A 16,522-nucleotide genomic window follows, 5' to 3' on the forward strand; every position below is an offset into this window, starting at 1 on the left:
GAAGGGAGAACAAGCAAAAGAAAGAAAAGTCAAAGCACAGGAAAAGGGAATGACAGACAGATGAGAATCAGATTTGCAAACCAGGTGTGCAAGGAGTGCTGTTTGTGAAGAAAGAGTGTCAAAAATGCTGAGCCAGAGGGAGCAAGAACAATCGAGGGCTCTAGAAAGCTCTCTGCGGTGGTCGTTGAAGGCAGAGAGAAAAGAAACGAGATTGAGATGACTCGGTGTGGGTACTGACAGAGATGGTTGGGAGAGAAAGAGCCATGGGGATCTGGGTTCTGTTCGTTTGTGTCTCCCACCTGCTAAACAGACCAGAAGAGAGTATGAGACACTTGTATACGAAAATGGGAAAAGACCAATTTCTGCTTGTAATTCTGGTTTTAACTATTTATTGGAATTTTATTTATTTATTGGTTTTGACCATTTTTTTTCCTCTGCATTGTTTTGTAAATTATTACACAGAAACAATTTAGTGCATTAGGAAATTTTTCTTCAATAAACCTGGATTTTACAGTACATAACCAAGATTTTATGCACAATCCTAGAATCCATTTTCTCTTGTGCTCCAGATTGTCAGCAATCATTGAACCAAGTTCAGATGTCATATCCCATAGCATTGCTGCAAAGTTGTACTGTTTGCCCCAAGGTGTCTCCTTTTTGGAAACATTTTAATCTCTTGCACCTAAACAATTTCTCAAAACAAGTATTGCCGTTAGAAAAAATATACGTATATACACAAAGAGACTCTTTATATCACTGTGAAGCAACAAGTAAACAATTTATAACTATATACATACAATTATGTACTTCTCCAAACCTTAACTTTCAAAAGTATTTTTCATGCCAGTCCTTGAAGCAATTTGTTTACCATTATACACGGAGAAATCTGACATTTTGTACTGTGATTGGGAGTTTTTGTGCTGCAATTCACACGCCTTCTTCTACCTTATGTTGCAGTTGGTCCACAGAAGTTCAATGTGTATTAATTTATTTTTCTTGCTGTTGTTGCATATTTTAATAATGAAAGAGTGCAGACAACATGGAAATGTATAAGTAATAAGTACATCATGTATGCTGGTTTGTGTTTTCTATCAATTAAAATTAAATTTTGTATTTTAATTCATTCTGGTTTGTCATGCCACTCTAGAGTGGCAATGTCTTGTTGCATGTTGGCCGGACACGTACAGCAAGTAAGAATTTCACCAGTTTGTGTAGTGATATGACTCATACTAATGGACTGGCAGCCTGTGCTTAATGTTCCTGGGATAGGCTTTGTTTGGTTCATTCGTATTCTTCTTTTTTTACTTTTACAGATCAAGGAGCTGGAACCACTATTATGTTGTCCTTCAATGACCTCCCAGCTAATATGGACTTCCTCCAGCAATGCTCACAAATCTGCATTCAGCCTGGATGACTACCAGCATAGTCAAGGAACAGAATCTTATAGTTCATCCAAATATGCTTCTGACCTGCTCAGCTTGGCCTTGAACAGGCAATACAACAGACGGGTGAAGACCATTTGCTGTTTCTCTTTAGATAGTTTATCAGTGCAACCTTGGCTGGCAACAATAACAACAACAACATTTATTTATATTGCACATTTTCATACAAATGGTATAGCTCAAAGTGCTTTAGATAGATAGATAGATAGATAGATACTTTATTAATCCCAAGGGGAAATTCAAATAATCCAGCAGCAGTATACTGATACAAAAAAAAAAAAAATTAAAGAGTAATAAAAATGCATGTAAAAACAGACAATAACTTTGAATAATGTTCGCATTTACTCCCCCGGGTGGAATTGAAGAGTCGCATATTGTGGGGGAGGAACGATCTCCTCAGTCTGTCAGTGGAGCAGGACGGTGACAGCAGTCTGTCTGTCGCTGAAGCTACTCCTCTGCCTGGAGATGATCCTGTTAAGTGGATGCAGTGGATTCTTCATGATTGACAGGAGTTTGCTTAGTACCCGTCACTCTGCCACAGATGTTAAACTGTCCAGCTTTATTCCTACAATAGAGCCTGCCATCTTAACAAGTTTGTCCAGGCGTGAGGCGTCTTTCATCTTTATGCTGCCACCCCAGCACACCACCGCGTAGAAGAGGGCACTCGCCACAACCGTCTGGTAGAACATCTGCAGCATCTTATTGCAGATGTTGAAGGACTCCAACCTTCTAAGAAAGTATAGTCGGCTCTGACCTTACACAGAGGATCAGTATTGGCAGACCAGTCCAATTTGTCATCCAGCTGCACTCCCAAGTATTTATACTGTAGGTCTGCACCCTCTGCACACAGTCTCCTCTGATGATCACGGGGTCCATGAGGGGCCTGGGCCTCCTAAAATCCACCACCAGTTCCTTGGTCTTGCTGGTGTTCAGGTGTAAGTGGTTTGAGTTGCACCATTTAACAAAGTCCTTGATTAGCTTGCTATACTCCTCCTGCCCACTCCTGATGCAGCCCACAATAGCAGTGTCATCAGCGAGCTTTTGCACGTGGCAGAACTTCGAATCATATTGGAAGTCTGATGTATATTGGCTGAACAAGACCAGACAAAGCATAGTCCCCTGCGGCGCTCCTGTGTTGCTGACCACAATGTCAGACCTGCAGTTCCCAAGACACACATATTGAGGTCTGTCTGTAAGATAGTCCACGATCCATGCCACCAGGTGTGAGTCTACTCCCATCTCAGTCAGCTTGTCCCTAAGGAGCAAAGGTTGAATGGTGTTGAAGGCGCTAGAGAAGTCTTTACAAGATGAAGAAAGAAAAGTTTATATGAATCAAAATAAGAATAGGCAATACTAAGTAACAAACAATAAAGTAAGGACAGGGAGGACAGAAAAAATAAAAAAAATAAACTCCAGATGGGATAAAAAACAAAATCTTCACGGGTTCCAAGGCCAAGAGACTGTCCAGCCCCAACTGGACAGTCTACCTAACATAAATGATCTCAATCAGTCGTCATGGCTTTCAGGGTTCATGTGAAAAAATTTGATGATGGTGGTCTTGTGGACATCTGGGGTACTGCCTTCAGTCCATCAGTGTAGGGACTGCATGGTGTCCTGATCAGGCGGTGGTGGCACAGAACACCACCACAGAAAAACAGAAAAAGAACAGCAGAGATTCGTATGGATTGCAGAGCCATGATGAAAATGATAATTCAATGTACAGTACATATAGTTTAGCAGGGATACACAGGGATCCACTAAAATGTAGCTTTGAGAAAGCAATGTTAAGATTTTTAGCAGTTTTTTAAAATGCTCCACTGTATTAGCCTGGTGAAATTCTACCAGTAAACTATTACAGATTTTAGGTACATAACAGCAGAAGGCCGCCTCGCCACTTCTTTAATGTTTAGCTCTTGGAATTATAAGCAGACACTCATTTGAAGATTTAAAACTACGACTTGGAGTGTAAGGTGACCGGCATTCATAAATACAGTGGTACCTTGGTATACATCCTTAATCCGTCCCAGATCCTTGGACTTATACCAAACAGGACTTATACCAAGCAAATTTTTCCCATAAGAAATAATAGGAAAATGATTAATTCGTTCCCATGAAAAAAAATCCTATTGTTATTGGCATATTATACATTGATGGGGTTGTATAAAATAATTTAAACACTGCTTAATAGTGAAATACATAAATACAAAAGCAATTAGATGAAATAAATGAAAATGACTTGTCCGATAACAATGAGTTTAATTTTACTGCACAACAAAGGAGAGCGTTACAGCTCTTCCAAAGGAGCCAATTCAGGCGATTGTGTAGCACTGCCGTTCTTCTTCTTCTGGCAGTCTTCAATCCAAAAGCCCTAAAGAAGATTCCATCCAGACTACTGCCTTATTACATCCACTTACAACTCGTTTTGCACCCTGGTTAAAAGGACACTGCAGCCATAGATCTTATAGTCCTTTCCTACTTTTTAAATAAAAAGAATCGTAGCCTTCAACAAATCCAAAATGTTTACCTTTTCGGCAATCATTAACATCTTCCGTTTGCACTTGGGTACGGCCCCTGAAGCAGTAGCAGATCGTTTTGGAGCCATAATGAAGGGCTTGACTATGCACAAAGATAAACACAAAAGAGCACAACTCTTTACACAGCGAAACACGTTGATGCTGAATGAGCGAGACGAGACTTCCTGGTTAACACTGCATTCAGCACGCAGGAACTTAACTGTGTGCTCTGATTGGTTAGCTTCTCAGTCATCCGCCAATAGCGTCCCTTGTATGAAATCAACTGGGCAAACCAACTGAGGAAGCATGTACAGGAAGTAAAAAGACACATTGTCCACAGAACCCGTGAAGCAGCGAAAAATCTGCGTTATATATTTAGTTATGCTTTCATATAAAATCCACGATAGAGTGAAGCTGCGAAAGTCGAAGCGTGATATAGCAAGGGATTACTGTACAGGCTAAAACTTGGCCCTTTTTTTTTGAAGGCGTGCGCCCGGTATACCACACGTGTTGTTCTAGCACACGAGTCGTATTCCAAACAAAGGTCGTATACCAAGCAAAATATTTCGCCTCTAAACAGGACGTATACCAAATTGGACTTATTCCAAAGCAGACGTACAGTGGTGTGAAAAACTATTTTCCCCCTTCCTGATTTCTTATTCTTTTGCATGTTTGTCACACAAAATGTTTCTGATCATCAAACACATTTAACCATTAGTCAAATATAACACAAGTAAACACAAAATGCAGTTTTTAAATGATGGTTTTTATTATTTAGGGAGAAAAAAAAATCCAAACCTACATGGCCCTGTGTGAAAAAGTAATTGCCCCCTGATCCTAATAACTGGTTGGGCCACCCTTAGCAGCAATAACTGCAATCAAGTGTTTGCGATAACTTGCAATGAGTCTTTTACAGCGCTCTGGAGGAATTTTGGCCCACTCATCTTTGCAGAATTGTTGTAATTCAGCTTTATTTGAGGGTTTTCTAGCATGAACCGCCTTTTTAAGGTCATGCCATAGCATCTCAATTGGATTCAGGTCAGGACTTTGACTAGGCTACTCCAAAGTCTTCATTTTGTTTTTCTTCAGCCATTCAGAGGTGGATTTGCTGGTGTGTTTTGGGTCATTGTCCTGTTGCAGCACCCAAGATGGCTTCAGCTTGAGTTGACGAACAGATGGCCGGACATTCTCCTTCAGGATTTTTTGGTAGACAGTAGAATTCATGGTTTCATCTATCACAGCAAGCCTTCCAGGTCCTGAAGCAGCAAAACAACCCCAGACCATCACACTACCACCACCATATTTTACTGTTGGTATGATGTTCTTTTTCTGAAATGCTGTGTTCCTTTTACGCCAGATGTAACGGGACATTTGCCTTTCAGAAAGTTCAACTTTTGTCTCATCAGTCCACAAGGTATTTTCCCAAAAACTTGGCAATCATTGAGATGTTTCTTAGCAAAATTGAGATGAGCCCTAATGTTCTTTTTGCTTAACAATGGTTTGCGTCTTGAAAATCTGCCATGCAGGCCGTTTTTGCCCAGTCTCTTTCTTATGGTGGAGTCGTGAACACTGACCTTAATTGAGGCAAGTGAGGCCTGCAGTTCTTTAGACGTTGTCCTGGGGTCTTTTGTGACCTCTCGGATGAGTCGTCTCGGCGCTCTTGGGATAATTTTGGTCGGCCGGCCACTCCTGGGAAGGTTCACCACTGTTCCATGTTTTTGCCATTTGTGGATAATGGCTCTCACTGTGGTTCGCTGGAGTCCCAAAGCTTTAGAAATGGCTTTATAACCTTTACCAGACTGATAGATCTCAATTACTTCTGTTCTCATTTGTTCCTGAATTTCTTTGGATCTTGGCATGATGTCTAGCTTTTGAGGTGCTTTTGGTCTACTTCTCTGTGTCAGGCAGCTCCTATTTAAGTGATTTCTTGATTGAAACAGGTGTGGCAGTAATCAGGCCTGGGGGTGGCTACGGAAATTGAACTCAGGTGTGATACACCACAGTTAGGTTTTTTAACAAGGGGGCAATTACTTTTCCACACAGGTCCATGTAGGTTTGGATTTTTTTTTCTCCCTAAATAATAAAAACCATCATTTAAAAACTGCATTTTGTGTTTACTTGTGTTATATTTGACTAATGGTTAAATGTGTTTGATGATCAGAAACATTTTGTGTGACAAACATGCAAAAGAATAAGAAATCAGGAAGGGGGCAAATAGTTTTTCACACCACTGTATACCGAGGTACCACTGTATAGGGGTAAGATTATTTAAGGCTTTGTACACTATCGGTAGTATTTTAAAGTCAATTCTTAATGGCACAGGTAACTAATGTATTGACATCAAAACTGGAGAGATGTGCTCTGATTTTCTTTTCCTAGTTAAGATTCTAGCAACTGAATTCTGCACTCGTTGTAACCGATTGATGTCTTTCTTGAGTAGTCCTGAGAGGAGTGTGTTACAGTAATCTAGTCTACTAAAAACAAAAGCATGAACTAATTTTCACTTTTGCTATAATCCTCAAGTGGAAAAAAAGCTGTCCTAGTAATCATATTAATATGTGATTTAATATTTAGGTCAGAGTCAATAATTACTCCTAAATTCTTTGCATTGGTCTTCACTTTTAAACCTAATAGATCAAATTTATTTGTAGTATCCTCAGTATATCCATTTTTTGCAATAACAACTAAGATTTCTGTTTTCTCCTTATTTACTTTGAGAAAATTACTACTCATCCATTCAGAAACACGAGTAACACATTGGGTCAGTGAATCAAGAGAGTCAGGGTCATCAGGCACTATTGATAAATACAGTTGTGTGTTGTCAGCATAGCTGTGGTAGCACATGTTATGCCTTGAGATAATCTGACCTAATGGAAGCATGTAGATCAAAATGAGCGGTGAACAGAGGATACAGTAGATCCTTACTGAACACCATATAGAATATCGTGTCTCTGAAGTATAATTACCACAACTAACAATTTTCTACCTATTAAGTAAGACTCAAACAAATTTAAGACATTGCTAGAGAGGCCCATCCACTGACTAAGGTGATTTGTAAGAATCTTGTGATCAGTGGTATCCAATGCGGCACTCAGATCTAAGAGGACAGGAACAGATAAACGGCCTCTGTCTGCATTAACTTTCAAGTCATTTGCTACTTTCACCAGCACAGTTTATATACTGTGATTAGTTCTAAAATCTGACTGAAACTTATCAAGAATGGCATGTTATTCTAGTGATCATTTAGCTGCATAATGACTTCCTTCTCTAGAATTTTACTTAAAAAAGGTAGGTTAGAAATTGGTTGAAAATGGAAGATTCAAGATTATTTTTCTTGAGCAAGGCTTTAACAACAGCAGTCTTAAGACAGTCTGTGAAGACCCCTGTATCTAACGATGAGTTTACTTTATCAAGCACACTATCAATTGGCAGACTGAATACTTCTTTGAAAAAGCTTGTTGGTATTTTGTCAAGGACACAAGTGGAGGGTTTCAGTTGAGAAATTATTCTACGTACTGTAGATCAGGTAAGTCAATCCTGGTGAACAAATTTAATTTGCTTAAAAAGCAGTACCGGGATTTAATAGGATCAGCTTTGGGGGAATGTACTATATTATTTCTAATATCATTAATGTATTTAAAAAAAAATATAGCAAAATCCTCACAAGTTTCACTATTAGTTTTTTGGAAGCATTCCATTGAGTGACTTGGGTTTAGCAAAGAATGAATAGTAGAGAATAAAACTGTTGGATTTCAAGCATTAATATTTATAATTTTAGAGAAGTAGCACTGTCTATCAATACAGACTATGTTGTTATATTCCATTATTTTAGCCTTCAATATTTCCTAGTGAACTATCAATTTAGTTTTTCTCCATTTACGTTTAGCTCTCTGGCATGTTTTCTTTAAATCAGACTCTTTGGGTCTTCCATGGTATAATAGTGCTGGAAGGTTTTTTAACTATCTTTTCAGGAGCGACTATGTCGCACTGTATATTGATAGGGAAATTAAAGTCGCCAACATTTAGGAATCTGTGAAAGTTAGTTACTATAATTGACTCCAAGTCTCAGAATTCCTCAATGAAAGACTCATCATATTTAGGTGGTCTATACAAAGACAATACTAGAGACTGAGAAACTCGTTGAATAACAATGGCAAGATACTCAAAAGACGTGAATGTACCAAAGCCGGTATCTTTACACTTTAACCGGCTCGAGTAAATATGTACTAAATTGCCGCCTTTATTGCCTTGCGAACCGCATGAGTAAATTTGTAATTCAAAGGGGCAGATTCAGTTAAAACGGCTGCACCAGCAGAGGTGAGCCACATTTCACTTAATGTTAGAAAGTCTATTTTCCTATCACTGATAAGATCGTTGATGTAAAACGTCTTGTTGGTTATCACTCTAATATTTAATAAGTCCATATTTAAGGTCTAAGAAGAGAACCCTGGCACCGAATCTATTAGGGTGCAGCTGAAGAAATGTGGCCTCTCCCAGAAGAGACTGCAGTTGTCCACAAACCCGACATTTTGTCCCTCGCAGAAGCCTTTCAACCAGTTATTTAATGCCAGCAAATGACTATAGCATTTATCCAATCTTCTTGCCAGAGGTAAGGGACCTGAAATGAAGATTCTTGCAGCCAGGGTCCTCTGCTTCGTTGCATCAATAAGTCCTGTGAAATCCACTTTGAGAACCTCCAACTCTCGGTAGCATACATCGTTTACTCCGGCATGTATTACGATGGTCCCCGCTGCCCTTAAACCCCCGCCTGCATAGCTGATACAGGCCGATTCTCTCATTGTCATCGTCCCGAAGGGGTACGGGGGGGGTAAAGCTCACTTGTCCCTGAAACTGAGTGGCATGGCGTGGGGTCAGAGTTGTTGAATCACAATAAGTTGTGATGATTTCTGTTGCTGAGGAGGATTCTTTCAGCAGGCCAGCCTTTAGTTTTCTCAGATGCTTCCATCTGGTCAGGAGTTACTGAATGTGGTTCTCGAGGGCCTGGAATTCTTTAACAAGAATCTCACTGTTGGCCATTGTCCATTTCCACTTCATGTCCTAGAAAAGAAAGAGAGAGGGAGGTCAGGAAGGCAGGGCAGATTAGTGGTTAGCACTGCTGCCACATCAAGGATCCTGCATTCTAACTTTGAATCCCATCTCCATGTGGAGTTTGCACATTCTCCCAGTGTCTGCTTTGGTTCTCTTCCCATGTCAACAGTGACAAAAGTTAACTGTAGGTCCTGTGATGAAATTTTTGAGTTCTTATAAACTTTTTTTCAGCATTTTACTGTCAAGTGTCAGCCAGGTTTTTGTCTGTTGTGTTCATTTTTTGATTAATTTAATTGATATTTATATGCATCATTCTTTATTTATGGTTTTACTATTGTATGTGTAGTAGCAGCCTTTGTTATGTTCTATGTGTTTTGTGTGTGGATCCCCCAAGAGCTGGGGTCACTTGCCAATCACCTCCAGGAACTGCCCTCCACTCTATAATATCCAGATGGTCTGCCACAATTCCTGACAGTTCATTGAGAATGTGCTAAGGAGTGCTGAGTTCTTGTGCTTTGTGATTGTTTTTGTTTTTCCTCAGTTTTTTAACCTGTGATCCTTTTGGATATACTGTATTTGAACTTTGCTTTTGGAATTGAATTTAATGAGATTGTACAGTGGTGATTGAAAGGTAGTGAACCCAGAATTTTTAATATCCCTGCACAAATATGACTTAAAAAAATCTGCAGATTTTCACACAAGTCCTAAAAGTAGATATGGAGAACCCAGATAAACAAATGCGATAAAAATATCATACTTGGTCATTTATTTATTGAGGAAAATCCCCCAGTATTACATATCTGTGAGTGGGAAAAGTATGCAGGGGTTTGGTGGTATACCTTCCTCTATTGGAAGTGCTTTTGGAACTACTTTTGACACTTACACTTTGCTTCCGGGTTGAACTTGTTGGGGCAGCCTGGCCCGGACAAGTTGGTAGTTATTTGTAATCTCCTCCACTTTTAGAGTATCTTCCACACAGTGGGATGGTTGTTTTCCAGATGTTTTAGAGATCTTTTGAAATTCCTTTCCACACTCCTCTATAGCCTTCAGAGAGCTTTCAATCTAGGCATGGTGATAACACACACATCAACAACAAAGAGCAAATCAAAGTAAATGTATGTGTTAGATTAAATGATGTTGCTCAATTGGACCTGTTCATGAGTGAGCCCTGTGATGGACAGATGTCATATCCAGGGCTGCTTCTGGCCTTGCACCCAGTACTTCTGGAATAATTTCTGTTCTCCCATAACCCTGATTAGATTACGCAGGTTTGGGAATGTTCTGATATGAGAACATATGAGAGATATCTAAGAAAGTACAGGAAAGTAGGTTAAGGTGGTTTGCACATTTTGATGAGGAGAGATGGTGAATGTGTGGGCAAAAGAGTGATCAGAATGGAAGTACAGGACAAAAGAAAGTGAGGGAGGCCAAAGTAAAGGTGGATGGATAAAGTATAAGAAGTTCTGAAGGAAAAGGGTCTGACTGACAAGGAGGTGCAGGACCGAGCTGTTTGGAGAAGGTTGATCAAGCGCAATGACCCCACATAGACGTGGGAAAAGATGAAGAGGAAGAAGAAGGTTTGAGAATGTAATGTATAAATTTGTCATTAGTCATTCGGTGACAGATCTGCCCTCATGCAAAAGATTTTGTTGAAGTCACAGCCTGTCATCATTAACAGCACAACCGTGAAACCTGTAGCCAGTAATTTGGATCCTGTTGAGAGGATCTGCATTGATATACAGCAGTAAAAACAGAATTTGCTTATTTAAAGTTCAAATAAATGAAATGGAAGACATAAAAAGAATATTAATTAGTTAAAATGAAAGTCTGAAGGCCCCCTCCTGGACTGAAATTCCTTGCTATAAGTAGTCCCAACAATTATCTTCTAAAGATAAATATAATGCATAACATATAACTGAATAAGACAAATAAAAGGACCATGGATATTGTAACAGTTGTTATGTAGGACTGCATTTGTAAGATTCATTGTGAAGGATTCTGTTTTAAAATCCGAAAGACAAAATGCCAGCCTGTTTTGATCAGCTATTTAAATTTTTTTTTTCAGGGACTGTATTCATCTGTAACATGTCCAGGGCTTGTAATGACAAATCTTACATATGGAATCCTACCATCTTTTTTCTGGACATTGATAATGCCAATCATGTTTTTGGTGAGTGCAAAATCTTAATTTTCAATTATTTATTCTTAACGCTACAGTAGCTAATATATGGTATTTTATGGTTATTTGCTCACAGTCCCTTCAGTCATTGTATATGACTGCTCTGTATAACACAAGTGTTTGTATGGTAAATGCTTTGATCCATTGTAGCAGTTATGAAGAGAGTCCGTGGACCCTTTAGAATTCATACCTGGATTTTAACATTTTGTCAAAAGCTGCTTGTAAATGAAGTTCAGTTTTGGGAGAAAAAAAAGTAGATTGAACCCTTTTACAACACATACTCCATATGGCTGACATAGACCCAATGACTTGTAACACAGAATAACATGTCATCATTAGTTAGAAGGTAAAGCCATATTGAATGCTGGTTTATAAAAGAATTCCTACCTATCTTAGAAAAGACTGTTGAGTCTATACCACGCATATCTATATAAAAAAAAAAATAATAATAATAATAATGCTTCCCAGTGTATCAACATGCTGTTAGGTGAGAATATAAAATAAGCTGCTCAAAAAAATTAAAGGAACACTTTTTAACCTGAGTATAGCATCAAGCCAATGAAATTTCTGGGCTACTGATCTGGTCAGTTAAATAGCAGAGGGGATTGTTAATCAGTTTCAGCTGCTTTGGTGTTGGTAAAATTAACAACAGATGCACTAGAGGGGCAACAATGAGACGACCCCCAAAACAGGAATGGTTTAACAGGTGGAGGCCACTGACATTTTTCCCTCCTCATCTGTTTTTTCACTAGTTTTGCATTTGGCTACGATCAGCGTCACTACTGGTAGCATGAGGCGATACCTGGAACCTACAGAGGCTGCACAGGTAATCCAACTTCTCCAGGATGGCACATCAATATGTGCCATTGCCAGAAGGTTTGCTGCGTCTCCCAGCACAGTTTCAAGGGCATGGAGGAGATTCCAGGAGACCGGCAGTTACTCTAGGAGGGCTGGACAGGGCCGTAGAAGGTCCTTAACCTATCAGTAGGACCGCTGTCTGCTCCTTTGGGCATGGAGGAACAGGATGAGCACTGCCAGAGCCCTACAAAATGACTTCCAGCAGACACGCCACTGGTGTGAATGTCTCTGACCAAACAATTACAAACAGACTTCATGAGGGTGGCCTGAGGGGCCCAATGTCCTCTAGTGGGCCCTGTTTTCACTGCCCAGCACCGTGCAGCTTGATTGGCATTTGCCATAGAATATCAGAAATGGTGCCCTGTGCTTTTCACAGATGAGAACAGGTTCACCCTGAGCACATGTGAGAGACGTGAAAGGGTCTGGAGAAGCCGTGGAGAATGTTATGCTGCCTGTAACATCGTTTAGCATGACCGGTTTGGTGGTGGGTTAGTGATGGTCTGGAGAGGCATTTCCATGGAGGGACACACAGACCTCTACAGTCTAGACAACAGTACCTTGACTGCCATTCCTGGAGGATGAAGGAATTGATACCATTGACTGGCCCCTATGTTCACTCGCCTGACCTCAATCCAATAGAACACTTCTGGGACATTATGTTTCGGTCCATCCGACATCACCAGGTTGCACCTCAGACTAGTCCAAATCTGGGAGGAGATCCCCCAGGAAACCATCCATCGTCTTATTAGGACGTTTTCAGGCATGCATACAAGCACGTGGGAGCCATACAGGTCAATAAATAAGTAAAGAAATCCAAATAAATAAATGTGTATTGTTCAGATATTTAAAAATTAACTTAACAAGTACATCAGGAGCAAGAAGCATTAAATTGTCTGATAGCAGTGGGCAGAAAAGACCCCCAGAAGCACATCTTAGCACACCATGGTGGAATGAGCTTGAGTCTAGAAGTGCTCCAAGAGAGTGCCTCCTGGGGGGAATGGAGAGGATTTTTCATGATGGTATCCAAGTTTGCCCACATCCTCTTTTCCACTAACAGCCTCCAGTGTGCCCAGCATTCACCCTGTGATGGCGCAGGCTTTCCTGATAAGTTTGATCAGGCATTGAGCAAGTACCTTTACCTGCAATTTCTCCATCCTGGGTATGACATTAATCTGCATTCAGCCCTGTAAGCAGGTCCTCCAATTTACAGGGAAAACCTGGGGGTTGGTGGCAAGATTGGCACTCCAGCCAAAGTAATAAATAAATAAATAAAAAAAACAAACACTGTTAAGTGTGGTGCTGAGGTGTCACCCACAGCACTCGGGTTCCAGTCCAAGTGGTTCGGTGTGTGGTGGGTGTGACAACACACTATCAGCGTATACTCCCAAACTACCTGCTGCATACATCAAACGTTATTGCTTAGCTTCTTACCTGATTACAGAAAATGCTTAAGGAAGATGAAGACGTAGACCAAGTAGTTAATCAACCGCTTCACCTTTGGAATCGGCTCCCTCTTCAAAAGGGCACACAGTTAGATTATATCTCTCAGCTGGAAGAATTAGAGAATATTATGGAGGAGAGTGGAATAGCCCATCCTGCTCATCATGCTGCCACTAAGGCACTTATCAAGCAGAATAGAATGCCGCAGAAGTGAAATTTAAATGATCATTCAATGAATTTAACTGTAGGTGTAAAGCTTGTAATATAAAACAGAGTTTCACCTATTTTCAGTGGCAATAAACCACTTCATATATTAATATGTACAGGCAACTCTAACATGGCCGGTACTCCCCAGTTGGGGGGAATATATATTATATATATATATATATATATATATATACACACACACAGTATATCTGTTGAAATATCAGAACATTCTATCTGTTTAGTTTGTCGATACCCTCATGCAAGCCACAATTTTTTGTTCTGTGTGATGTGTAGCATAGCAGGCTTCCAGGGTAAGTGCAATTTTAATGTTTGCAGAGAACTTGGTATCTTGCAGAAGTTCAGGTCAGACCTGCAGCTCAGGTCAGCAGACTTTAGAAGATGAGAGTGGCATGTGCAAAAGAATCCTGCTGCATTCCATTTCAGCTGGGAAATCGGAATTTCCAGGTGCCAAGTTGTAATTTTATTTAGAACACCCCACAATTCAGATTTCCTACTCAGAACTTTGGGGCTGGACAGTAAAGTCCATGTTCATCTGACTTCAGAGTGTGACGTCAATTCAAAATGGCAAATACCTCACGGATTTTAGTGAAAGCTGTAGTATCTATACTGTTTATTAACACTTCTGTCTGTTTGTGTCTCATTGAATCAGTCATGCAACTTCTATCTGTGGACGTTGCTATGGTGTTTGGATGTACAAAATACCCCGTAATGCATTGTTTAGTAGATGTCTGTATTCTGAAAGAGCAAGTGTATCAAAGGATTTATGTGGGAGTTGGATTATGTTGGATTTATGTGGGATGTACTTAAACAGTAAAGTGTTGTGAGATTTTCTTTTTAAAAAATGTCTAATTTAATTTAGACACATATTGGTATTTGCAACTGCAAGAATACTTTTTTGCATTTATTGCCTAATATTCAATTACAAATAATCCATTTTTTTGCACCTATTTAGCTAGTGCTATGATCAAAAGCAATTTACAAATTATAATGGTAAAGCTAAGTTTACAGTTGGAGCACAGCCAAAGTAGGTCACACAATGAGTTAGTGGTAGCAACTCAATATGCACCCTGTCTTAGCCCTTAGGTCACCTTTTGCTGATATGACAGCCAAACAGTGGTCACCTTTTTAATTTAGAATGCCAGTCCCTCTGTGCAAGTCACCAACTCTCCCTCCAGCAAAAGAACACCAGACCATCAATACGTCGTCCTCCATGTTTGACACTTGGTGTCACACACTGACGAATCATCCTTTTACCAGCTCAATGTACAAACATAGCATAACACCCTCCGTGATGAACCGAAGATTTCAAATTTTGATTCATCGCTCCATAATACTTTCTATCAGTCCTCAGTAATCTACAGCCAATGATTCAAGTCCATATTTTGTACTGCCACTTGCCCTGTCAAACCTGCAACACAAAGTCTCCTCTTCGCAGTAGAAACTGAGACTTATTTTGACCACTGCTAAGCAGTACTTGAAGCTGTTGTGCTGTGAGGCATCTGTGATCACACAAGCTGGTGACCCTCAGAAACTCGTCTTCTGATTGTCTTGTGACTTTGGCTTTGCCAGATCTCTTTCTGTTAGAGTTTCTTCCAGTTTCCAATTGCCTTTAGATTGTGTAGGACACCACTGGACTCGCTGATACTTAGATTTTAATTTATTTTTATTTTTTTTGCAAATTCTCTAAATGAAAGGCCTACACTTCTATGGTTAATAATGCTCTGTTTTATTTAATTTTTTAATTGTCATTTTCTTACCATTATCAGTGGATGTGGTGCTAAAATTGTTGACCATTTTTTTGTGTGTGTGTACATTTATGTGTGTATGTATATTTGTGTGTGTGTATGTGTGCATACTCTTTGCATTATTTGACAGTAAAACTATGCAACATTCTATGATCTGCTTCTCGCAACTGAAGAGGGCACCGTGGCGAATGTTTGCGGACTTGCAGACCAGCCACAAGCGTTACCTGGTAGGTAACCATCCATACAATCAGATTGTGATTCAGACTACGAATGCCATGAATGTAATTACCCCTATCTACATGCTGTCAAATAAACGAACCACCGCGCGTGGCTAGCGTAAAGACTTCGCCTCTGACGCTGACATCCGAGGTTTGATCCCCGAGAGGGGGTATAGTGTGAGTGTGTACGCCTGATGAGCCCAGAATTAGGGCGAAACACGTGTTGCATACTCTATACATTATCTGAAAGTAACACTGTGTATATGTGTATATATGTGTATATATGTGTATATGTGTATGTGTATATGTGTATATATGTATATGTATATGTGTGTATGTGTATGTGTATATGTATATGTGTGTATATATATGTGTATCTGGAACGAATTATGGTCATGAACCGAGGTTCCACTGTATGTGTGTGTGTATATATATATATATATATATATATATATATATATATATGTATATATATATATATATATATATATATATATATATGTATATATATATATATATATATATGTATGTATGTATGTATGTATGTATGTATGTATGTGTATATATATATATATATATATATATATGTATATATATATATATATGTGTATATATATATGTATATATATATGTATATATATATATGTGTATATATATGTATATATATATGTATATATATATATATGTGTATATATATATATATATATATATATATTGTGAAAGCTGGCCCCGCACAGACAGGCGGACATCATATTGTCACCACACACCATTTATTTACAGTATTATTTACAGTAATTGTGCTCACGTGCACCCCAGTGCCTTCTGACCCGATCTCCCCAAGTCCAGGCCC

At 39.4% G+C, this 16,522-nt stretch overlaps 1 protein-coding gene across 4 annotated transcripts in view; it reads left to right on the plus strand.

Annotated features, from left to right (window-relative positions):
* The window catches only part of hsd17b7 (hydroxysteroid (17-beta) dehydrogenase 7), a 60,428-nt gene that overhangs the window by 19,569 nt on the left and 24,337 nt on the right, over positions 1–16,522 (plus strand). For all 4 annotated transcript variants that reach the window (XM_039734967.1, XM_039734966.1, XM_039734968.1 and 1 more), the window contains 2 exons: positions 1,314–1,508; positions 11,070–11,174. In XM_039734967.1, coding sequence (XP_039590901.1) covers positions 1,314–1,508; positions 11,070–11,174 — 300 coding nt within the window. The remainder of the gene's footprint in view (positions 1–1,313; positions 1,509–11,069; positions 11,175–16,522) is intronic.

The sequence above is a fragment of the Polypterus senegalus genome, chromosome 14 (assembly GCF_016835505.1).
Source record: "Polypterus senegalus isolate Bchr_013 chromosome 14, ASM1683550v1, whole genome shotgun sequence".
NCBI lineage: Eukaryota > Metazoa > Chordata > Cladistia > Polypteriformes > Polypteridae > Polypterus > Polypterus senegalus.